The sequence below is a fragment of the Oncorhynchus kisutch genome, unplaced genomic scaffold, assembly GCF_002021735.2.
Source record: "Oncorhynchus kisutch isolate 150728-3 unplaced genomic scaffold, Okis_V2 Okis07a-Okis12b_hom, whole genome shotgun sequence".
Lineage (NCBI taxonomy): Eukaryota > Metazoa > Chordata > Actinopteri > Salmoniformes > Salmonidae > Oncorhynchus > Oncorhynchus kisutch.
In genome coordinates, this window is record NW_022261984.1 from 786,497 (window position 1) to 811,343 (window position 24,847).

At 47.2% G+C, this 24,847-nt stretch overlaps 1 protein-coding gene across 15 annotated transcripts in view; it reads left to right on the forward strand.

Annotated features, from left to right (window-relative positions):
• The window catches only part of lef1 (lymphoid enhancer-binding factor 1), a 52,621-nt gene that overhangs the window by 24,788 nt on the left and 2,986 nt on the right, over positions 1 to 24,847 (forward strand). The window contains exons 4-11 of one of the 15 annotated variants that reach the window (XM_031814870.1): positions 5,227 to 5,359; positions 9,768 to 9,888; positions 10,505 to 10,624; positions 11,446 to 11,611; positions 12,748 to 12,855; positions 16,249 to 16,297; positions 17,186 to 17,251; positions 17,819 to 17,862. In XM_031814870.1, the coding sequence (XP_031670730.1) occupies positions 5,227 to 5,359; positions 9,768 to 9,888; positions 10,505 to 10,624; positions 11,446 to 11,611; positions 12,748 to 12,855; positions 16,249 to 16,297; positions 17,186 to 17,251; positions 17,819 to 17,853 (798 nt within the window). In that variant the 3' untranslated portion in view covers positions 17,854 to 17,862. Of the gene's footprint in view, positions 1 to 5,226; positions 5,360 to 9,767; positions 9,889 to 10,504; positions 10,625 to 11,436; positions 11,612 to 12,747; positions 12,856 to 16,248; positions 16,298 to 17,185; positions 17,252 to 17,818; positions 17,863 to 24,847 lie in introns of those variants that run through there. The other 14 variants (XM_031814867.1, XM_031814868.1, XM_031814869.1 and 11 more) reach the window with 14 other exon arrangements.

Here is a 24,847-nt window from a genome sequence, read left to right on the forward strand (position 1 = left end):
CTAGTAGTGGTGCTATGGTTTAGGTAGAGGAGGGTGCTGGCTAGTAGTGGTGCTATGGTTTAGGTAGAGGATGGTGCTGGCTAGTAGTGGTGCTATGGTTTAGGTAGAGGATGGTGCTGGCTAGTAGTGGTGCTATGGTTTAGGTAGAGGATGGTGCTGGCTAGTAGTGGTGCTATGGTTTAGGTAGAAGATGGTGCTGGCTAGTAGTGGTGCTATGGTTTAGGTAGAAGATGGTGCTGGCTAGTAGTGGTGCTATGGTTTAGGTAGAGGATGGTGCTGGCTAGTAGTGGTGCTATGGTTTAGGTAGACAATGGTGCTGGCTAGTAGTGGTGCTATGGTTTAGGTAGAGGATGGTGCTGACTAGTGGCTAATAGTGGTGCTATGGTTTAGGTAGAGGATGGTACTGGCTAGTGGCTAATAGTGGTGCTACGGTTTAGTCAGAGGATGGTACTGGCTGGTAGTAGAGGTATGGTTTATTTAGAGGATGGTACTGGCTGGTAGTAGAGCTATGGTTTAGGTAGAGGATGGTACTGGCTGGTAGTAGAGCTATGGTTTAGTCAGAGGATGGTACTGGCTGCTAGTAGAGCTATGGTTTAGGTAGAGGATGCATATGTGCCTCCTAGATTCAGTAAAAGCTGTGTCGGTCACAGAAGCCCCCAGGTTTCCCCTGGTGGATTTAGCCTTAAGGACAGCACACAATGGAGGCACAGTTTATTAAGAAGTTGAGAGAAATGGGCTGTGACAGCTGCAACTGGGAGAGCACAAAAGAGGTCTTCTCCAATATGGTGGAGGCAAGGGCATTTCAAAAGCTCCTTGGCTTTCTCAGGTGCCAGAGAGTCCGTCAGCAAGCGGGCCGTGTTGGTTTTTCTGCCATGGGATGGAGCTGGAGATATAGGGGGAAGTGTGTGCACGGGTTTGTGTGTGTACCTGCACCAATGACTGCATGCTTGTTAAATTGTCTCATTTATATGGTTTAGGATCCTCTCTCTTTCTCTCTCCTTCTCTCTCTCTCTCACTCTCTCTCCATCCTCACTCTCTCTCCGTCTGTCGGAAAGAGAACCCGAAGACTGGAGAGCTTAAATGAAAATCCTCCATCCAGGTTCTTATCTCGTTCCCGCAGGGAAGCAAATGTGAGCTGAAAGGCGTAACAATTAAGAGAAGAGGGGTGAGGATGGTATAATTTTAGCCCCAGCTAGTACAGGCATGTCTCTGGCTGCTCCAGGCCCAATTCAGGCCCTCTATTTGGGAGTCCTCTTCGGTCCTCATCCTGGTGGGATAAAGTGCCATTAAAGCTATTCCACACACAGATTATCCCCTGACCTTTGACCCTGGCTGACCTGGGTTCTCCTGGGCTTGAGACATCAGGACTTTAGAGACAGGGTTTAGGGACTAATTAGTTGCTCTGAGTGAGCTAATTTTGTTTGAAGTTGGATTGAGATTTTTTTGTAGTTGATACTCACTCTATTTTTGATCAGAACCCCTTTTTTGGGTGTTTTTCATTACTATGCAAATTAGTTCTGAAAATGTTGGACTATTTTGAGGCAGGATCCAACATTACGTAAGAGATGGTCAAGCCAAACATACTTGATATATGTGTGTGTGTGTGTGTGTGTGTGTGTGTGTGTGTGTGTGTGTGTGTGTGTGTGTGTGTGTGTGTGTGTGTGTGTGTGTGTGTGTGTGTGTGTGTGTGTGTGAGAGAGCAAAAGAGAGAGGGCTGGAGACCTGGGGGTCTTGATGCTTAACCAGGCTTCGGAATCTGACACACATGAAGGACATTTTAGTAAGGTGTGCATATCTGAGATCCACCCCACCCTACTGCTAAACCCCTGGTTAGGACATTCCCAGAAGGGGTAGGGGAGAGGTGGTAGTTTGGTGCTAGTCTGTGAGGGGTCCGGTCCGGCAACACAGGAAATTCCAGGGGGAGTCGTGGCTCTGCCACAAATTAGCATGCTGAGAATGTCACCAGCACGAATCGCCTCGCTGCAAATCAAGTCAATGAAAGTTACCTAGTGGTGTTTATATATATATATATATATATATATATATATATACACACAGTTGAAGTCGTAGGTTTACATACACCTTAGCCAAAAACATTTAAACTCAGTTTTTCACAATTCCTGACATTTAATCCTAGTAAAAATTCCCTGTTTTAGGTCAGTTAGCATCACCACTTTATTTTAAGGATGTGAAGTGTCAGAATAATAGTAGAGTGAATTATTTATTTCAGCTTTTATTTCTTTCATCACATTCCCAGTGGGCCAGAAGTTTACATACACTCAATTAGTATTTGGTAGAATTGTCTTTAAATTGTTTAACTTTTTGGATAGCCTTCCCCAAGCTTCCCACAATAAGTGGGGTGAAATTTGTCCCATTCCTCCTGGCAGAGCAGGTGTAACTGAGTCAGGTTTTGTAGGCCTACTTGCTCGCACATGCTTTTTCAGTTCTGCCCACACATATTCAAAATAATTGAGGTCAGAGCTTTGTGATGGCCACTCCAATACCTTGACTTTGTTGTCCTTAAGCCATTTTGCCACAACTTTGGGAGTATGCTCGGGGTCATTGTCCATTTGGAAGACCCATTTGCAACCAAGCTTTAACTTCCTGACTGATGTCTTGAGATGTTGCTTCAATATATCCACATAATTTTCCAAACCTCATGATGCCATCTATTTTGTGAAATGCATCAGTCCTTCCTGCAGGAGAGCACTCCCACAACATGATGCTGCCACCCCCGTGTTTCACGGTTGGGATGGTGTTCTTCGGCTTGCAAACCTCCCCCTTTTTCCTCCAAACATAACAGTGGTCATTATGGCCAAACAGTTCTATTTTTGTTTCACCAGACCAGAGGACATTTCTCCAAAAAGTACGATATTTGTCCCCATGTGCAGTTGCAAACCGCAGTCTGGCTTTTTTATGTCGGTTTTGCAGCAGTTGCTTCTTCATTGCTGAGCGGCCTTTCAGGTTATGTCAATATAGAACTCGTTTTTACTGTGGATATAGATACTTTTGTACCTGTTCCCTCCAGCATCTTCACAAGGTCCTTTGCTGTTGTTCTGGGATTGATTTGCACTTCTTGCACCAAAGTACGTTCATCTTTAGGACACAGAACGTGTCTCCTTCCTGAGCGGTATGACGGCTGCGTGGTTCTATGGTGTTTAAACCTGCGTACTATTGTTTGTACAGATGAACATGGTACCTTCAGGCATTTGGAAATTGCTCCCAAGGATGAACTAGACTTGTGGAGGTCTACAATTTTTTTCTGAGGTCTTGGCTGATTTCTTTAGATTTTCCCATGATGTCAAGCAAAGAGGCACTGGGTTTGAAGGTAGGCCTTGAAATACATCCACAGGTACACCTCCAATTGACTCAAATTATGTCAATTTGTCTATCAGAAGCTTCTAAAGCCATGACATAATTGTCTGGAATTTTCCAAGCTGTTTAAAGGCACAGTCAACTTAGTGTATGTAAACTTCAGTCAACTTAGTGTATGTCAAATTGTGATACAGTGAATTATAAGTGAAATAATCTGTCTGTAAACAGTTGTTGGAAAAATGACTTGTGTCATGCACAAAGTAGATGTGCTAACCAACTTGCCAAAGCTATAGTTTGTTAACAAGAAATTTGTGGAGTGGTTGAAAAACGAGTTTTAATGACTCCAACCTAAGTGTATGTAAACTTCCAACTTTAACTGTATATATATATGTATGTTTGTTTAGGGATAGCATTTGTTATATGTTGGGCAATATTGGGTGTAGTCAAAATGTGTTGGATGGGTTGATGGATGCCTTTCAGATCAAGCGTATAGCCTTTTGAAATATCATGCTATACGTTTACCCATCATTCTCATACACACCGGAATAGATTGATCGTTTTCTCAGACAAAGCCGTATATCCTTTAGAAATGCTGTTTTGTCTCTACAAGTCAATCAGGTCCAGGGTCAGTGCTGGGTGCTCTGATTGTGAGTAGTAGATTTAGCATGGCTAAGCAGTACCATGTGTTCAGTGCTGTTGGAGCGTGTAAGCGGCTGGGGGGCTGCCTGAGTTGGAGGGGCAGGCCTCTGTGGGGGGTGCAGGCCTCTGTGAATCAGCCTAAGGGTGGGGGTGGTAGGGAATTGGGTGCTGTGGCCAGACCACTGCTGACGTGATTAACCCTGCCTTTTGGTTCTACTGCAGACGCCTCTATGAGATCTCTCTCTCGTTCTCTCTCTCCTTCCCTTTCTTGTCCTTCTCTTTCAATTCAAGGGGCTTTTTTTGGCACGGGAAACATGTTCTTTCTCTCTCTCGTCCTCCTTCCATGTCTTGTCATCCTTCCCTCTTTCTCTTGCCCTATCATCACCCCTCCTCCATCGCTCATCCCTCCTTCGCTCCTCCTTCCCCCGGCTCTGGCTCTGTAATGAACTCCTCTTATTCACCGGCTAATGACTGCCTTTGATCTCACTGCTAAGACCTCTGCTCTAACGCTACCCTGTGGGGCTTTCTCTTTCACTCTCCCCCTTCTTTCCAACCCCCTCTGCCCTTAGGCAGAAAATAGGGGCAGTACTCACTGACCAAGGCTAAACAAAGTTTTGAGGTGTTGGGGAAAGGCTGGAAGGGGAGTACATTGAGACCTCCCTTGCGGGAAGGTGTTTTATTTTTTACTGTGCCATTAAAGCCCCCATGCAGTCTTTTTTTAATATTATTTTTTAGCATCACATGTGTTTAATAAATCACTGTTTATTTCAGGAAAATAACTCTATGCCACTTGAGCAAAATATATTTGTAATAATTTATTTCCCTGAGCCTCCTTTTGCCATTGAAATGCTCAGTCTGATCGTATATGTTGATACAAATTTAAATATATTTACATACACAACCCTGATTGTCAGATAAGATCATTTAGAGACTCTAGAGCCTACCGCAGTTACCTCTTCAAAGTAGGAGGATACATATGCAAATAAAAGATTACTGGTCATTGGTCAGAATAATCAGATCAGATTGTGATGTCATGCCATTGGCCAGAAACTCCATGCCACCTGAACAGGCTGAAATTCCAGGGGGGTTTACATTTCCAAAATCTGTTACACTAAAAGAGCATTTTCACAATTTCAGAGTCTTATTTCGACCTCATGGTGTGGAAATATAATTAAAAACAGGAAAATTGTGACTGCACCACCCCTTTCATCTTACCAGATTCCTTGTTTAATGTGTTCTGCCTCTCTCATTGTGTCTCTCTCTCCATTCCAGTCCAATAAGGTTCCGGTGGTGCAGCCGTCGCATGCGGTCCATCCGCTCACCCCCCTCATCACGTACAGCGACGAACATTTCGCCCCCGGACCCCACTCTGGACACCACCCCCAGGACATCAACCCCAAACAAGGTAGGCAATGCCCCCCTCCCATCAAATCACTAAAGCAGTGGACATCATTAACCATGGTAACACAAAGGAGACACATTTTGTACACACATTTGTTTACATCCCTGTTAGTGAGCATTTATCTTTTGCCAAGATAATCCATCCACCTGACAGGTGTGGCATATCAAGAAGTTAATTAAACTGCATGATCATTACACACCTTGTGCTGGGGTCATTCAAAGGCCACTCTAAAATGTGCAGTTTTGTCACACAACACGATGCCACAGATGTCTCATGTTTTGAGGGAGCGTGCAATTTGCATGCTGACTGCAGGAATGTCCACCAGAGCTGTTGCCAGAGAATTCAATGTCCATTTCTCTACCATAAGACACCGCCAACATCGTTTTAGAGAATTTGTCAGTACGTCCAACCGGCCTCACAACCGCAGACCTCATGTAACCACGGCAGCCCAGGACCTCCACATCCGGCTTCTTCACCTGCGGGATCGTCTGAGACCAGCACCCGGATGGCAGATAGAACTGTGGGTTTGCACAACGAAGAATAGTCACAAACTGTCTCATAGAAGCTCATGCAGTTCTGCGTCGTAACCTACTTCAAGTGGGTAAATGCTCACCTGTGATGGCCACTGGCGCGCTGGAGTAGTGTGCTCTTCCGGGCAGATGGCGTCATGTGGGCGAGCTGTTTGCTGACGTCAACATGTGTTCCCCATGGTGGCGGTGGGGTTATGGAAGGGACAGGCATAAGCTACGTACAATTAACACAGCATTTTATCGATGGCATTTTGAATGCACAGAGATACCGTGACGAGATCCTGAGGCCCATTGTCGTGCCATTCATTCGCCGCCATGTTTCAGCATGATAATGCACGGCCTCATGTCGCAAGGATCTGTACACAATTTCTGGAAGCTGAAAATGTCCCAGTTCTTCCATGGAAGATAGAATACTGCATACTCACCAGATATGTCACCCATTGAACATGTTTGGGATGCTCCAGTTCCCGCCAATATCCAGCAACTTCACACAGCCATGAGGCAAATGGTGGTCAAACTAGTACTGACTAGCTTTCTGACCCACGCCCCTACTTTTTTTTAAAAGGTATCTGTGACCAACAAATGCATTTCTGTATTCCCAGTCATGTGAAATCCATAGAATCTATTTCAATTGACAGATTTTCCTAATATGAACTGTAACTCAGTAAAATTGTTGAAATTGTTGCACGTTTTTTATATTTTTGTTCAGTGTAGTAAAGATTTTCACATCACACCGTATTCATCACTACCCATCTCCACAAAGAGGCATGAAGCCAAAGCTATTCCTCAGAGGGAAATGCAACATATAAGTTCACCCAGCCACCTACACAAGGTGGTTGGGTGGCGTTCTGTCTCAGAGAAAGAAAACTAGAACACATTCCTCTACACAGCGTATCGCATCTTCCCACCTACCTGAATGAAGCAGAGCTCCTCAGACAGGCAAGGCGGGGATTTACCACACTGCACTGCTGAAAACCCTTTTCTTTCTTCTCTATCGTTCTTCTCTGTCTTTCTCTACTCTCTTTTTTACCCCTCCATTTGTCACCCTATATGATACTATTTGCCTGTCTGTCTGGGTAAAAACGTCACAGTAAAACCCCTGACAGACTGTCTGTCTGGGTAAAATGTCACAGTAAAACCCCTGACAGACTGTCTGTCTGGGTAAAAACGTCACAGTAAAACCCCTGACAGACTGTCTGTCTGGGTAAAAACGTCACAGTAAAACCCCTGACAGACTGTCTGTCTGGGTAAAAACGTCACAGTAAAACCCCTGACAGACTGTCTGTCTGGGTAAAAACGTCACAGTAAAACCCCTGACAGACTGTCTGTCTGGGTAAAAACGTCACAGTAAAACACCTGACAGACTGTCTGTCTGGGTAAAAACATCACAGTAAAACCCCTGACAGACTGACTGTCTGGGTAAAAACGTCACAGTAAAACCCCTGACAGGCGCTAGAGCATAAAGGCAGTTGTAAAGCCCAGGCACAGTCAGGGTGAGACTTTGGCAGAGGTTCATAGGTCTTGTACTGGTCTGGCCCCGGCACTCCATATGCACTCCCCTCCCCTCCCCTCTTCCTTCCGGCTGCCACGCACCGCCCCCTACTTAAAAGCAGGAGGCAGACCAGACAGGATGCGATGTGTGATGACGGGGCAGTTGAGTAAATAATCCAATATGGCCGCCATACACCAGCTCCATCCAGACATCGTAGTGATCTTATGTACCTGTACACAGCAGGACAACTGAATAGGAAAGTCATTCACTTCCCTTGTAGCTACAGGATTTCTTTACAGTAATGCTTTCCATAGGGCTCTGTTTTTTGAACCTTTTGGTCCTCGTTTACAGTCCTCATACATTTTGGTCTGAGTAGTCCCCAGGGATTGAGTATGAGAGTTGATGATAAAACATAGCACAGGATGGAGTTATATGAAGAAACTGCTGGAGGAGATCTGAGTCTGAATCGATCCACACACTCCCATAGCCTGGACTGGTCCATGTAGAAGAGATGTGCTAGATGAATTAGCTGTAAATGAAGTCCCCTGGCCTTTCCAGGTCTAGATACTGTAAAAGAGCTAAAGAAATGTAGGAAGCAGAGAGGGTAGTCTCTATCCATCTCTCTCTCTCTCTTTCTATCACACTTTTGCCTTCTTGTTCTCTTGCTCACTCGCTCTCTCGCTCTCATTTTCATCAGCCAATCGGCTCGCTGCACTCCATAGCTGGATCAGGACTTTGATCTTCTCGTTAATTATTTAAGAAATCATGGATGTTCTCATTATGGGTCCTAATAAGCTCTAATATGTGCCGGGCGGTAACGTTGGATCGAAAGTCAAACTCCGGAGCCCTTTGAACAGACTTCAGACTTCACATTGTAATTTACAATGAAAAAATGTAACACTTAAAATATAATATTTTAATACGAGATCATATTTTGAAATACAAGTTATGTCTACACGTGGATAAGGTTCTGAAAATCATTCAGAAGCAAGGCTATCAGGGTAAAATGGTGGGGAGGATGTTGATGAGAATGTGAGCGAGTAATTACGCACCTTTTTAGTGCCTTGAGTGACCGTGTTAACACTGAGCTCCCCTCACTCCATCTCTATCTCTCCCTCACTCTCTCCCTTCCATCCTGACTTTCCTATCCTTCACTACCTTCTCACTTTCCCTCCGCCCCTTGCTCCTTACCCTTCCTTACATCCCCCATTCTTCTCTCTCACGCTCCCTCCCCTTCCTTCCCTCCCTCCCTAGTGCCCTACAGAGCACCCTGAGACTGGGGTGGTGAATAAGTGGGCTGGGGGTGCTGGAACCCAGCGTTGCTACAGTGGCTTTGGAGATAAGCCTCCTCTCTCTGGCGCTCCGAGGGAGTTAGACCCCTACAGGCTGCAGCCTGAGAAGAAAGAGGGGGGGGGGGGGGGGGGGCATGGATTCATCTGGGATTCGGAGATGGTGTTAATCTGGAGGCGTTTGCCTTCTTCCTCTTCTATGTGTGTGTGTGTGTGTGTGTGTCACTGTAGGCCTTCTACACGGGCCTACACAGCACTCCCTTGACCATAGCTCCCAGTCTGACAGATCCATTTACCTTCATTTCCTTCACCCTCCCCCTCCTCCCTCTCTCCCTCCTTCCATCCCAGTTTAACTTCTCGCCAGCCTCTACAACAAGCTGAGGGAGGCTGAGAGCCCTTGACCTTGAAGCCCAAGAGGCCTAGCATTGATGAAGAGAGGGAGAGCTTAGCTGTGTTAAGGATCCAGTGACAGGGCAGGGCCCCAGTGAATGCTCTCTGTAGGGAACATTACAAGAAGCACAGAGAGAGACTGGCCTTAATGAACACTCTGACTGGAGGGACTAGAAGGCTACATGGGGGGGACTAGAGGGACAAGAGGGCTACATGGGGGGGACTAGAGGGACAAGAGGGCTACATGGGGGGACTAGAAGGCTACATGGGGGGGACTAGAGGGACAAGAGGGCTACATGGGGGGACTAGAGAGACTAGAGGGACTGGAGGGCCACATGGGGCAAATGTAAACCTTTCTGTATCTATTATAATAATATACACTTGGCACACACACGTACAATTCATACACTGAATTCCAACGCTGCATGGCACAGATGTCCTTATCATGTCAGTGACATGCAGGATCAAACCATTCAAAGATGCTGGAGAAACCATTCAAAAGATGGGAGTTACACACACATAATACTGGGTGGTTACCCCTCATTCATTGTCATTAAATGTTCTCACAATAATGTACAGTATCAATAACAAGCAAGTCTCCAAACACTTACAATATGGTGTCTAATACAGCAACATTTCAACAACGTTGGGACAACGCGTCATCTTCATGGTCGGGTCATTGAATGCATGTTCTGTTCCTTTTCATACAGGACAGTACCACTCATCCTGTCTCTCTACAGGCATGCAGCGGCATCACTCCGGGCCGGACATGACCAACTTCTACCCCCTCTCCCCTGGAGGAGTGGGACAGATCACGCCCCCACTGGGATGGTACGTTTAGGATGACACACACACACACACCAACTATATACCAACTATATACAGTACTGTACATGTGGATCCATTGAGAAGGGTGACCAGACAGACATACAGGCACACAGAGGGGAATTAGAGACCTTGGACTCTGTCTCATCAGTGCTGAGGCTTCACCACACTGGTTCTCCCTGTGCCCAGCACATGTCCCACAGACCAGTCCAACAGACAGCCCCATACGTGCTCCCGCATATTCAGCTGTCTATTTAGCTGCTCAAAAGACTCCCTGTGTCAGCGGCTCCCTCTGAGCTGCACTATGTTAGACGCTCCCGTATGAGGTCTCTCTCTCTCTCTCTCTCTCTCTCTCTCTCTCTCTCTCTCCTGGATTCTTTATTCCCATATCTCTCTTTCCTTCTCATTTCTCCCTCCCCCTTCTCTGGTTGGTACATGCCAGGACAGTCCTGGTATAGACAGGAGAGGCTTTGGACCCAGATGCTTCCCTACTGTATTTTTCTCAAACTTCTCTCCTGTGTTTTCTTTGAATATCTTTTAACTCGTATTTCACCTAGTGTGAGTATGTTGGGGAGAGAGAGAGGACGAGGTTCTAAAATTATTGCATGGGTTCTTGTTCCAGGTTCTCCCACCACATGGTCCCGGGTCCCCCCGGCCCTCACGCCACAGGGATCCCCCACCCGGCCATCGTCAACCCCCAGGTCAAACACGAGCCCCAGCACGACAACGACCTGATGCACATGTGAGTCCCCCAAACAGTGGCCCTGTCTGGGTCCACTTCACACAGGGCCAGCCGTGAGTAGAGTGTGGGTGGCTCAAACAAACCCTCATATGATCCTCTCTACTGTTATGCTGAAAACACACATTCCTACCAAAACACACCTCACTATTCTACTCCTTATGGTATTAGCAGCACATTGAGTTCAGGATACTTCCAGGTATTTGGCCACTCAACCACATGTCCCAACAACTCAGCAGTCCAGCCTCCCTTCTCTCCTATCACCTTGATGTGAGGAGATAAGCAACAAGGGACTCACAGAGCTGATAAGGGCCCCACCATGCTTCATTTGGCCCCTGGCATCACAACATGCATACAAACAGAGACACACACACACATACACACACACACACACACACACACACACACACAGAAACAGAGACACACAGAGACAGAGACACACACACCACACACAGACACACATCAAGGCCCTGTGACTCTAGAGCTACTAAGCGATTGGCAGTGTGTGTGCTGGGGGGGAAGGTTTAGTTGCCATTACTGGTGAAGTAATCTCTCTCTCTGCTTGAAAGCTCCAAGACTGTATGACTGTACATGATTAAAGATTCTTGGCGTGGCGGCAACGCCTCGCACGCACACACCCTCGCTCCCAATTGGCTGAGGTGAAACAGACCCCTTGCCGTTTGTTCTCACACTCCGGAGGTGCCCAGTTTCACCGTCGCAACCCCCCCTCCTCCGCCCCCCTCTCTTTGTTTTAGCACCGCCGCCGTACCCTTCTTCTTCTTTACCTCGCTCCCTTGTTCTTTTCTCGACAATTGTTTTGCCAGGAAGCCTCAGCACCAGGATCAGAGGAAGGAGCAGGAGCCCAAGAGACCCCACATCAAGAAGCCGCTGAATGCCTTCATGCTGTACATGAAGGAGATGAGGGCCAACGTGGTGGCAGAGTGCACGCTCAAGGAGAGCGCCGCCATCAACCAGATCCTGGGACGGAGGGTACGTATGCGAGAACCCAGGATAGAGCACCCTGACTGGGGTGGAGAACGGTTAACCACCCCCTGTTCTGTAATCGAGGGTCTGAAACCGTGACAATGTGATGATGTGTGCTAGGGACACGGACATAAGACACCGTTTGTGTTCCTATGTTAACCATAACCACCTGACAGCATCTCTCGTTCAGCTAGAGGGCTTCGAGATCATACAAATAGAATCCATAGAACGGACCTCCCCATGCAAATCATGGAGAGTGTAATAATGTTATATGATGTACTGGTTTATCTTTTGTTTCGTATGTAACGTAAGTGCCTTAGTGTGTTTGGACCCCAGGAAGAGAAGCTGCTGCCTTGGCAACAGCTAATGAGGATCCCTAATAAATACAAAAACAAATGATGTCATAATGGGTGGACTGGTTAGAGGTTCCAAGACCTTTCTCTGGATTCTCTTTCTATGTTTGAGATGTTCCTTCAACTCTTCCACATCAAGGTCCTTCAAGGGACTAATCCCGATGACCATCTCCTTGTCCTAACCTGTTACTTCCCCTCATCAGACAGATCCACTTTCTACCTGACTGACTAGCGGACATTCAACCAAATGGGCTTTTTCTTTAAACTTACCGTAGATAATAATAGTGTGGTTTGGAAATGACAAATAATGTTCCTTTTGAGACTGGGAGTAGAAGAAAGAAAGTGAATGAGAAGGAGACCGATAGAACGTGTTGAAAGCCTTAACAGAAAGCCCTGGTGTTTGGGCCAGCCAGCCAGCCAGCCACAGCAAAGCTCTGTTTGCGGCCTGTGTTTGGTAATTGCCCGCTGACATAGTTTGAAGCAAAAGCGCCGCTAAATTGGAACCAGTGTTTTGATATGAAATCAAAGTATTTTTCTCTCTCTCTTCCCATATGCTAATCTCTTCATCATGTTCGCCCCCTTTAAAAACAAAAATGATTCCCTGTTTTTTTTTACCAAGCGTTTGTACATTCTTGTAAAGGATTTTTTTCTGTAGCAAACACTAGCACCCGTGTCTTTGGAGGGATCTTTGGAGGGATCTTTGGAGGGATCTTTGGAGGGAACTTGAAAGTGCAGACCAGTAATTGACTGTGTGCTGTTTTTTCTTTTTTCTCTCTCGTACTGAATCAGTGGCATGCTTTATCCAGAGAAGAGCAAGCTAAGTATTACGAATTAGCCCGCAAGGAACGGCAGCTCCACATGCAGCTCTACCCAGGCTGGTCCGCCAGAGATAATTATGTAAGTATCATATAGAAACGGATTGGCAGCGGAGAGGTGTGTTTGTGTGTGGGATTTTTGTCAACTGGGATTGAATTTTTCTGACCGGGGTTCAAATAGTATTTGAAATCTGTCAATTACTTTTGAGTGTTTGAGTCTGCCTGGAGTGCCAGATGAGCAGGGTTTGCACTTTTGGGGCTATTCCATTGGTCATATTTATCCAGGCAAGGTTGATCAAGCACCGCTAAAGTATTTGAAAGATTTAAAATGCTCTTTGAACCCAGGCCGGTTCAGTTTTGATGTAGGCTATATGTTGTTTACGAATTTCAGAACAGTAGCTAGTATTCTGTGTTAGATTTCTAAAGACAATGCTAGCTACAACATTCTAATAAACATTAGCCTTTTCCATGATAACGGTGTCCATTTTTAGCTGCTATGCTACAGCCTAATGTGTAATTCATAGCACTCTACTTCCATGCTATTATTACCACCATAAAGGACTCTAGTATCAGACTCAGTATTATGCGACACTGAGAATAGTGGCCTGTGGATGGTGCTGCCAGTCTTTGATGTTCCGTATCAACAAGGAAGCTTTGGATATGTAAACAGAGTTGATGCCCCTACCAAGAGCGTAGACACTTAGTGACGAGTAGATTACTGTGTGATTTCAGATGGCACAGCACCAAGATGTGTGTGTGTCAGGGCATCTGTCATGTTAGTAATATGTCATGTTCATCTAGGTGTGTGTGTCTGTTCCATATATGTGTGTGTGAGACTGTTCCGTGTGTGTGTGTATGTGACTGTATGCTAGCGCCTGCCGTTGTTAAAAAGTGTGGCTCCAGCACTCACTTTCACTCCACCACCACAGGGGCTCTTTGTAGTGTTCACCTGCCTTCTCTCTGGACAGCCCCGCTCAGCACCTCTCACCTTCTGCCTCCGCCGCCCCGCCGCCACCACACCACGCTGGGGGAAACACTGCAGGACAGGGAGTAGAGGACAGGACAGCATAGGGCAGGACAATACAATACAGTACAGACGTTAGTCTCTAGCCCTTACCCCATTGGTGTTGACAGATCTGAAAGGACTGATCTGATAGGCTAAAGCAATAAGCCAGGAAGCAGTGGATGACCTCCTGGTGTCTGATGGCCTCTACTACCGTATACCTGCGTTAGAATACTTATACTAACCGTACTATTGTGACGTAAATTGAGTATGTAGTATGCTTATTGGTCATAGTATGGAGGTTAGTATGTCAAAGGTTCCCTGATGTTGTACTAAATCCGCCAGAATATGAAAGCAGTTGACACAATTTCTGTGCTCTTAGGTCCCATAATGAAATCATTCAGGAAATTGGCGTGGCTTCACAACATTTTCAGGTTTGAAGAAAATGTCGGTAAATATGTCGAAGTCAGACGAGAGCGGATACATATTGGTTGCTTTAACTAATTATGACAAATGTTAAGAAAATGTTGAGCAATGTCATAAAGTAATGACTTTTCAAATAAGTTACCTTCCACGTTATGTTGGCTGACAATTTGTTAGCTACGCTGTCCTTACGAACCACATAGCATATCATTGCAGCAGTATGGACAGGTATGTTAGCTAGCTACCTGACGTTAGTTGGCTACTAATACATTGTTGAACTTGCCAGTATATTAACTATATGCTATCTAATTAACTACCCAACTTTTATTGACTTATTATTCACAGCATTCTTAGCTTAGCTAAGTGGTATAGTCGGTGTGCGTTCTAAATAGACTGTCTATCTTTTCCGATTTCAGAGCACTCTTGTCTGAGTGTGCCAGAGTGTAGAATAACTGATGAATTTACCAACGCTCAACACCCGTTGAATATGGCCGGTGTCAGTAAACATCGTCGGCAAAAAAGCATAATTAAATTGTTGTCAGCAGCACAGTTAGTCACCAACGCTCTGGATAACATGAAAACAGCCTAACCAGCTCTGCTAGGGAGAGTAAAATGGTCAGAGTGAGATGTTCTCTCATGTTTGTCTGGAAGTAGCTAACAGGATAGCCAGATAGCTTGGTTGCTTGACTGCCGTTGTGAGGTCAGAACGCTCAGATCAATCCTACTCCTCGACCAGAGCATCCAGTGTGCGATCTGAACACTCCGAGTGCGAAACGCTCTGAATTAACGAACGGACAATCTGACAAAGCTCTAAGTTTTACGAACGCACAGAGCGCTCTCTGGCACTCCCGATTGAATTTATGAACACACATCGTAAGATGTCTAGCTAGTAATTTGTTATGCTAACAAGCTAGCAAGAGGTTGCATAGCAACAGCATCAAATTCCGGTAGACAGGCGAAGCGCTAATACGCTCAACTGAAAGCATACCGCTCGTTTACAGTATTCTAAAATGAACTAGTAGTATATAGTACGTAGTATATACTCATTAAGTATGTAGTATACTGTATGTTTTTATGGTTATTCGAACACAGCTTATGAGTCTCATAGACACTTAACACCAAGCACCCCTCCGACATTAACTAAGCCTTTCATAGTACTGTACACACACACACACACACACACACACACACACACACACACACACACACACACACACACACACACACACACACACACACACTGTCATAGACTACTGTACACATCACCTGCCCCCCCCCCCCCCCCCCCCTCTCCTCTCTCTGTCTGCCACAGCGGTGTGAGAGGAACCCAGATTAGCTCATCATAAATAAGTGGATTAGTAGACTTTGCAGCAGGAAACCAAAGTGCTGCTCATATTTGACTAGAATGACTGTTATGCTGCTATCTCCACCTATAGTCCCCCTCCCTAGGGGATTTGGGTATAAGCTATAAATCCACACACACTTACTCCCAGTGGAGCTCAGTGATCAGCGCTCTCTGGAGGGGCGGTTGACTGATGCTCTCCATGGTAATCAGTCGAGGACCAGCTCTCCCAAGTAATATATGTTTATGTTTTAATTACGTATTGATGTTTGGTGTTAGGAGACTGAAAAAGACTACATACGCTGCTGCTGCTGCTACACTTTCAGTCTTTATATAAGAATGGTGATGGACGTTTTGTTCATTATAGGTGATTGGATAGGCTGATTGGAAGGCAAGGGTGGGGTTCAAAACCTAACATTCTAGAATGGATCCTACCAAACATGTCTGTTTGTTAGAGAGCACACTATACTGAAGTCAGGTGTGGAGAGGATGGAGACAACCAGCTCTCATAGGCAGGGAGTAGAGATGGTCAGCCCCTCTGACCAATCCCAGCGTGGTGATTGGCTGCAGGCCCAGAGAGCGAGGAGTGCTGGTTGGCTGCCCGGCAGGGGATGAGTGAACAGGGCAAACGGCAGCAGGACTAAGCGTGGTGGAGTGAGGGTGAGTGCTGGAGCCACACTTTAAGCGTTCACCTCGATATTTTCTAGGGAAAGAAGAAGAAGCGGAAGAGGGAGAAGATACAGGAACCGGCTGCAGGTAACCAACCTCTCCCCCTTTACCTATCTCTTCCTATCCTTTTCCCAATTTCACTCTTTCTCTCTCTCCCTCTTTCCCCCTCTCTTTCTCTCCCTCTCTCTTTCTCCCTCTCTTTTCCTCCTTCTCTCCCTCTCTCTCTCTTTTCCTTCCTCTGTCTCTCCCTCTCTCTCCCTCTCTTTTCCGCTCTCCCTCTCTTTCTCTCCCTCTCTTTTCCTCTCTCCCTCTCTTTCTCTCCCTCTCTTTTCCTTCCTCTGTCTCTCCCTCTCTCTCTCTCTCTTTTCCTCTCTCCCTCTCTTTCTCTCCCTCTCTTTTCCTTCCTCTGTCTCTCTCTCCCTCTCTTTTCCTCTCTCCCTCTCTTTCTCTCCCTCTCTTTTCCTCTCTTTCTCTCCCTCTCTTTCTCTCCCTCTCTTCTCTCCCTCTAATTCTCTCCCTCTCTTTCTCTCCCTCTCTGTCTCTCCCTCTTTTCCTCCCTCTCTTTTCCTCTCTCTCTTTCTCTCTTTCTCACCCTCTCTTTTCCACTCTCCCCTTTTCCTCTCGATTGTTGTTCTATGAGGTGATGAGTGTTCAGTTTGTCCCGTACAAACTCTCCATGCAGTCTCTTTTGTGTTCGTCTCTCACACTAGCCCAAGTCATTTAAACACTACATGCACCACAAGCAGTAAAAGGCATTGTCACTGTGAAACAGACCCCTGTAATGCTGAGATAATCATAGCCAGGTGTTGTGCCATGCTTGACGCACAGTATTGGGAAGCTATAGCTGCATTTCCCTAGAAATAACCAATCAAGAGGCCCCACTTTGACCATGTGGGTAGTTTCACCTGGAATATGCATGAAAGGTTTCAGCCCCATCCACTCATAACCACCCCTCTCCTCCTCCTCCCTCTCCAGACCCCCATAGAACTCCATTTGACCCCTCCGCCCTCACTAGAGTGGGCTTTCAGAACCACCATGCAGGTACCAGTGTCACTCAACCTGCACCTCTCCTTTGTACTCCCTCCCTGTCTCCTTTCTCCATCCACCCCCCTCTCTCTCACCCCCCGCTCCACTCCACCTACTTTGGGATTAGTCTGTAAATGCTGGTTGGCTTCTTAACTGCTCTCTGGGCTTTGCACTCTATTGGTTGACCTGCTGTATGTCTCTGCCACTGTGCTCTTAGCTTAAAGCTCTATGTAAACACTGCACCGTTGTGTAGGAACCTATTGGGGGTAAAATATATATTTAGGAATCTAATCACTGTCGGCCCAGCTATAATGTAGACCGCGTGCTATATTACCATTTCCATATCTATTATCAAGTTGCTTCTGCATCTGCATTGCTTGCTGTTTGGGGTTTAGGCTGGGTTTCTGTACAGCACGTTGTGACATCTGCTGATGTAAAAAAGGCTTTATAAAAACATTAGATTGATTGAATTTCTGCTGTAGTTTGTGGTGAGACGCTCCATTAGCCCAATTGGCTTTCTTTTCCTCACCTGGACATGCCTTATGTAAAGACAAACATGTTAAAAGATGCCATTTTCTGCAGGTACAGGCCAGAGAATGAAAACGGCGTACATCTGAGCATAAATGGTAAGACCCCCCCCCCCCCCCCCCCCCCTCCAGTCATGCCCGTCTGGTCTGGTAGTATGTGTCAAGCCTTGTACACTGTTTACAGACTAATCCTACAGGGTCCACCCTCAACTCACCATGGTCATTGTGTCACTCAGTGGAGGCTGCTGAGGGGAGGACGGCTCATAATAAGGTCTGGAATGGAGCCAATGGAATGGCGTCAAACCATGTGTATGATACCATTCTGCTTATTCTGCTCCAGCCATTAACATGAGCCCGTCCTCCCCAATTAAGGTGCCACCAACCTCCTGTGGTGTCAATGGTGTTAAGTCTCAAGGAGTGAGGTGTGTGTGTGTGTGTGTGTGTGTGTTCTGGGTGTATATTGACCTGGCCACTTCATTGACAGTCTTTTGTCTGGCTAGTGAGATGACCATCTGAATCCTCTGTGTGAACATTGCAGTGCATGGCTGAGAAACTGTTGTTGCTGAGTCCTGTCTTAAATCCAAACTGATGTCCTTATTAGATGTAACTCCAACACGAATATGGACAAAGTGCTCTGCATTATCGAAAGATGTTACTGCTCTTCATAGCAGCAGATATTCCTGGAGGAGTGGGAGGTTCCGTCCCAAACGGAACCCTACATAGTGCACTACCATACCCCTATGGGCCTAGTGCACTATATGGAATAGGGTGCCATTTGGGAGGCATGCAGCCTAGACCCAGATGGTCTGCATGTTTTCTGTTCTACCCGACACTGAATGGAGACTAGACCTTCCAGACTACATCTGGGCTCAGGAAAGCTATGAAACGCCACGCTCCACTAGAATACTGTCAAATCACATCGTTTGATAGAGATTTGTTGGCGGTTTGGTGTGAAGTGTGGATGATCCTGCTGTGTACGAGCACTATAACACATAAAGCACTACGAAATCAGTCAAATGTTGTGGGGTTGTTCTTTGTGAAAAGTGTCAGTTTGTCATTGGGTAAGTTGTGACCAGCGCCAGAAACAGACACAAACATGTAGAGCTTTTGAACCAAAGTGTCACCAGGCTTTAAACGGTGTGAAATAAATGAATGCCCTCATTTCTACCATTAGGTATCTCTCTGTCTCTGTCTCTGTCTCTGTCTCTGTCTCTGTCTCTGTCTCTGTCTCTGTCTCTCTCTCTCTCTCTCTCTCTCTCTCTCTCTCTCTCTCTCTCTCTCTCTCCTCTCTCTCTCTCTCTCCTCCCTCTCCTCTCCTCTCCTCTCCCTCTCCTCTCTCTCTCTCTCTCTCTCTCTCTCTCTCTCTCTCTCTCTTTCTCTTGCTCTCTCTCGCTCTCTATAGGGCAGAACTTACAACGAAATCAAACCCTGAACCAGACAAAGGTTTTCTGCTTGATTGATTCTTGACCGGTGGCTCCCCCCGCCGTACCTAAATTGGACCGCTTTTCTCTTATTCGCCTCTGCCTCTTTTGAAAGGCGGAGAGACTTTATCCGTGATCCAATAATTAGCTGGGTCTATCCGAGGCAGGATGGACACCACGGCTGATTCATTGTGACAACCTTAAACTCATATGCATAATACCAGAGAGGACTGCCACGACTCCTCAATTTATGTAGATCCCAAAGAGCCTGGATTGAGGTTAGCGTTTGGCAATGCAGACTTCAGGCAGCGAACGTCTTTAAATTAAATGAACTTACTTGTCTATTTCTTTTTATATCCGCCCTCGCCTCGATTGCAATGGTTTTGTAATGGTTTTGTAATGGTTTTGTAATGGTTTTGTAGTGGTTTTGTAATGGTTTTGTAATGCATCTATCTATTCACTTTGAAAGGACCCACCGGATGTTCTTGTTTATTTTGGTTGATATTGTTTGCACATTCATTTGCAGGGCATGATGAATCAGAACACCCTTTTAAAGGAGAGTAGGGTAAGGATCAATACAACTAAATGAGTGCAGCAGTTCATCAGTGTTTAATTTCTTGGAGTGGATTGTTTGTTATCCCCAGTGGGTCAGACACCAGACCCAGCAAACAGCTGGTTCTCTTACCCCGCAGTTAAATAGCTCTCTGGGAATCCAACTATTAGTTTGACATTGTGAAATGTGTATTTCCTCCCTCCCTCTCGCTCTCTCTCTGACACTACATTTCTCTCGCACTTCCTCTTTCTTTGACACGTTCTCTCTCTCTCTCTCTGTTCCTCTCTCTCTGACACTTTCATTCTGACACATAACTTTTCACTCTGTCGCTCTTGACTCATTCTCTCTCTCTCTCTCTCTCTCCTCTCCTCTCTCTCTCTCTCTCTCTCTCTCTGTCTGTCTGATTCACAGGGAGATGTGTATCTGATCGGGAAACACACATGTCCTTAAAGCTATCTACTTTTCAGCCACTGCGCATTTGTCACAAAGGGAGGGTGACGACTACTAACAAAGGTGGCCTTTTCAATCTGATGAACAGCGTGGGCCATGAGTCACAAACTTTCATAAAAACTCCCCAGCGTTGTAACTGACGGAGTCATCTAAGTCTAACTCTTATGAACGTGCTCTTTTGTTTCCACCCGGTAACCGGATAGCTCTGTGAGAGCACACTTGAATTTCCCCAGTTTTTTCGTGCGAGTCAGTAAATCTGTAGCTCTACGTTTTGCATTTAGTTTTTTTGGGGGGATTCAGCTTGGCTGTTTGAATATCTTTTTTCAACTGCCCCAACTAAAAATGGTTTGGAGGCCAAAGATGGTGTGTTTGTGTCGGTAGCTGGTGAACTAGTGCGGTACGAAGCGTTGACTGTAGTGGAGAGACCTTTCTGTGATGTGTGGAGGCAGAAGTCAGCTGTCAGGCTTTGATGAGCAAGGAGTGGGGGTGGGGGGGAGCAAGGGAGCAAGGGGGAGGGAGGGAGAGGGCAAAAAAGAAAATTCCTCTTGTGCTTGAGAGTTCTCCTTCTCCCAACTGTCGTTCCACTCTCTCTCTGCCCCTCATCCCTTTCTCTCCTCCCTTTCTCCCCCTCTCTCTCCTCCCTTTCTCCCCCTCTCTCCTCCCTTTCTCCCCCTCTCTCTCCTCCCTTTCTCCCCCTCTCTCTCCAACAGCCAGCCACACTCTCCGGCTGCAGTCAGACAAGGTTCAGAGTCTTACCTTCAGTTTGATTTGGTGCTGGTTGCCTTAAGGCCACAGTGGAGGACACACACACACTCCACCACTACAGCGTTATTAGTGACCTGGGATAATTGGAATTGTTTCGGGGGGCTGTGAAACACTCAGGGTCTTGCTCTGAGCGTCTCAGCTCAGCAGAGTAGAGGAGAGGGATCTCCTGCCTCCTCTTTAAAACTAGACTTCACAAAGAAGGAAAAAAAAGAGTGGCCTTGGCATAAATCAGGGCGACAGCCACCGGCTAATGTTACTGTGGGTTAGGAAGTAGAAACGGAAATGTCCCCTCTCGCGCTCTCTCAATCACACACACACACACACACACACACACACACACACACACACACACACACACACACACACACACACACACACACACACACACACACACACACACACACACACACACACACACACACACACACACACACACACACACACAGCAGAGCCCTGTGAAGGAGAAAAAGACAACCTCAGCACTTGTGGCCTTCCAGGGGTGTAGCAGCTGTAGTGGAATGTCTAAACTATGCAGGTGTGTTTTAGTCAAACCCTGGACATAATCTCTTGCCTCTCCTCCTTCAGAGAAAAGGGCTCTCTTTGATACTTCTTAGGGGCACTTGGGGACTTCTAGTTTACATGTGTGCGACTGAACTGTGCATCTCCAATGGCACCCTATTCCCTTTATAGTGCACTACTTTTGACCAGAGCCCTATGGGTCCTGGCCTAAAGTAGTGCACTATAAAGGGAATAGGGTGCCATTTGGGACACAGCGAATCACCTAAAGTGGCGCTTTCTGTTTAGACTGGGTCTGTGGGTTTGTTTTGGTTGAGTCACTGGCCTATTGTGCCGAGGTCTGGCCAGCTGCAGGGAGCGACTGTATGAGGGTAGAGCCTCTCCCTCCCTGCTGGGTTTTGTCATGTCTTCTCTACTTCCTCTCCTTCTCCTTCCCTCCCCCCTTCTCTGTCTCTCCCCGGTGGCTGCAGATTGAGGGGGTGGTGGGGGTGTGCTGCCTTGTAAAACGTCCCCCCTTCTGAGTCGTTATCTCTGGATCATAAAAGGCCCGCAGGTAACAGAGGGAAGAGATGGGAAGGGGAGAGATGGGAAGGGGAGAGATGGGAAGGGGAGAGGGGTCGCAGGAAGATGTTTTTTTTCTTTCTCTATTTAATAAACACGAAACTCTGTTTTGAGATGTGGCTGAGTTTCTACTTCTGCTGAACAAAATGTGGCTCCTATTGTAGGGGGGTTTCTCTCCCTCTCTTTCCTCCTACTCTCTTTCTCTCTCTGTCCCGTCTTTCCTCCCCGTTCTCCCCTCTCTCCCCTCCTCTCCCTCTCTCCCCTCTCTCCCCTCTCCCCTCCTCTCCCCTCCTCTCCCCTCTCCCCTCTCTCCCCTCTCTTCCCTCCTCTCCCTCCCTCCCATCCGATGGTGAGTCTGAGTGGCGGTGGAGCTCCTTTGAAGTGCGCCGCGGCAGAGGGAGCAGTCATTGTACGAGCCCTTTGATAGTGCCGCCCTGGCCTCCAGCCCTCAGCTCCAGCTTTGTAGCTGTGCAGTACTGCGGGGGCACACCACACTACACCACGCCGCGCTTGGCCAGACTTCAGCAGCTCGGGCCCCCAGCGACGGAGCATCAGATGTGGGTAGAGGGGTAAGGAGACAGGGCTCCTACCCCCAGACCCCCAACTCTACCCCAGTCTCACCAGCACATGCCTGAGGTTTGGGCTTTTGGTGGCTCGGTGGGCGGGAGCCTTACCCCCTACCGTTCCTCTCCCCACAATCAAAAACCCTCCCATCTCCATTCATCTAGCCTCTTATAGACAGAAACCTCCTTTACACACTTCCCTTTCTCTTTTCTTCTCATCCACCTCTCCCTCGTTCTGTTTCAAATGAACCCCCCCCCCCCCGGTACATCCCACCGTTATCAACAATACCATTGTCCGTGGTTCCCAGCCCAGACAAGAACAACAACATTTCTCCCACCAAACCACCCTGACTTTTGGTTGGAGGTTAGAAATGACAGACACAACTATTCTAGGTTTTCCTGTTAATGTTCTGTCTCCCAGCCAGATAAAGTGCTGACAGGATGAAGCCAGTTGTTTAAAACATGAGTTTGACCTTTTCGGTTTGACCTCTTCCTTATCAAGCTGATGGCTGCCGGTTGTGGCATTGTCACAATTTAATAGAGAAAGTGAGACTGCCTGAGCCGAGAGGGTGTCGCCAAACAAAACCATAGTTTAAACTCTTCACAGCAAGGTGATTATCTCACCAAAACAAAGCACAGTGCAAAGGTTGGCCATCGTCTTTTTTTCCTGGTCGTTTTGACTATGTTTCCTGAACTTAATGCTTTGTCTCAATCACTGGTTGGATTTGAATAGCCGCCATTTTCCTTTTCTTTCCATCCAGCCAATGCTGTGTTAAAACCTGATTCTGACCATTTAGGAAACTTGGCAGAGAAAATTACAAGAATTTCAGGTTTATTTCCAGATTTTAATGCCAACTTGGAGTAAATTCCAGTCGAGATGTACAAGGTCCTGGGTTTCTGTGATTTGGAGTTGATCTCTGAACTCATATTTCATCAAATAAGAACATTGTCTGTCTAGGTTGCTGACTTCGTGGTCGAGACAGACATGGCAACAAACAGTCAGCTGATTTGGCATTTCCTCCTCTCCTCTCTCTCCCAGAACTCTTTCTTTCTCTTTTTCCTCTCCTCCTCCTCCTCCCTCTCTCCCTCTGCCATGGTAAAGTCTACAGTCCTGCCTGTGTTGGAGACACCTCGCTCCATTTGGCTTATTTTCAGTAATTTGTCGGCTGTGTTTTCCTTTTTCATGGAACCAAAAGAAATCCCAGAGCGCCGCTGCAGCGAAGGGAAGGAGGGGGGAGGGGGGGGGGGGGAGGAGAAGGGGAGGAGTAGAGGAAGGCAGGCGGGACGGGCCCAGCTGCGGGCTCTTTGATTTGCCCCGGTAAGGTGGAGGCGGCGATTGAGAGACGAGGGGCCGTGCCAGTTATCTTAACCTCCCACGCTTCAAAGACCCAGAGCCTGGGCCCCGTTGGTCTCAGTCGCTCCCCCCACCTCCCATCCCCTCCCTGGGCCAAGGAGAGAGAGAGCCAGAGCCAGGACCCAGCCTCCACTGGAACAGAGGAGCGTTTCATTTCCTGCAAAGAAGTCCAGCCGGCATTCCTGAGTGCTAACTGAGGGGAGGGGAGGTGGGCAGAGGGAGAGGGGGCAGGGAAGGGGTCAAGTTGCTTCTGAATCCCGGCGTTTGTGTGTTGGTGTCGGGTGGGTCTGCTGTGAAGCCCTGGCCTGATGCCCCCTCCTGACCCACCACCATCACACCCCTCCATCGCCCCCAGCCCCCCAGGCTTTTTTTTCCCAAGACAGGAAGGACTAAGCCAGGGCTTTTCATCTTGTGGCCGGGAGGGAAGGAAAAAGCTCCCCAGGACGGGAAGGGGGTGCTGGGGCTGAGGGCTGGGCTCTCAGATCCTGGGATAAAAAGGGGGCAGTGGAGGTAAATAAACAGCGACAGAGGCTCTTTCTCTCTCTGCGGCCCTCAGTACCTCCTCTCCTCCGCCCGGGAGGCTCAGGGTCAGCCATCCCTGGGAAAGGCGGCCTCCGTCCCACCCCCTTTCATCCACATGTGGTAAAGCAATCTGGAGGGAGGGGAGTGTGTGTGTGTGTGTGTGTGTGTGTGTGTGTGTGTGTGTGTGTGTGTGTGTGTGTGTGTGTGTGTGTGTGTGTGTGTGTGTGGTGCCAGGGTGGAGTTGCAGGGCTCAGCTGACTTCTCAACCCACAAAAACACACTTCTTCTCTGACCTCACCACAAGGGAGCGGTCCTTCCACTAATACACCTTCTCTCTCTTTTCTCTCCTCACATCTTTCACTCCCTACCCGGTCAGACA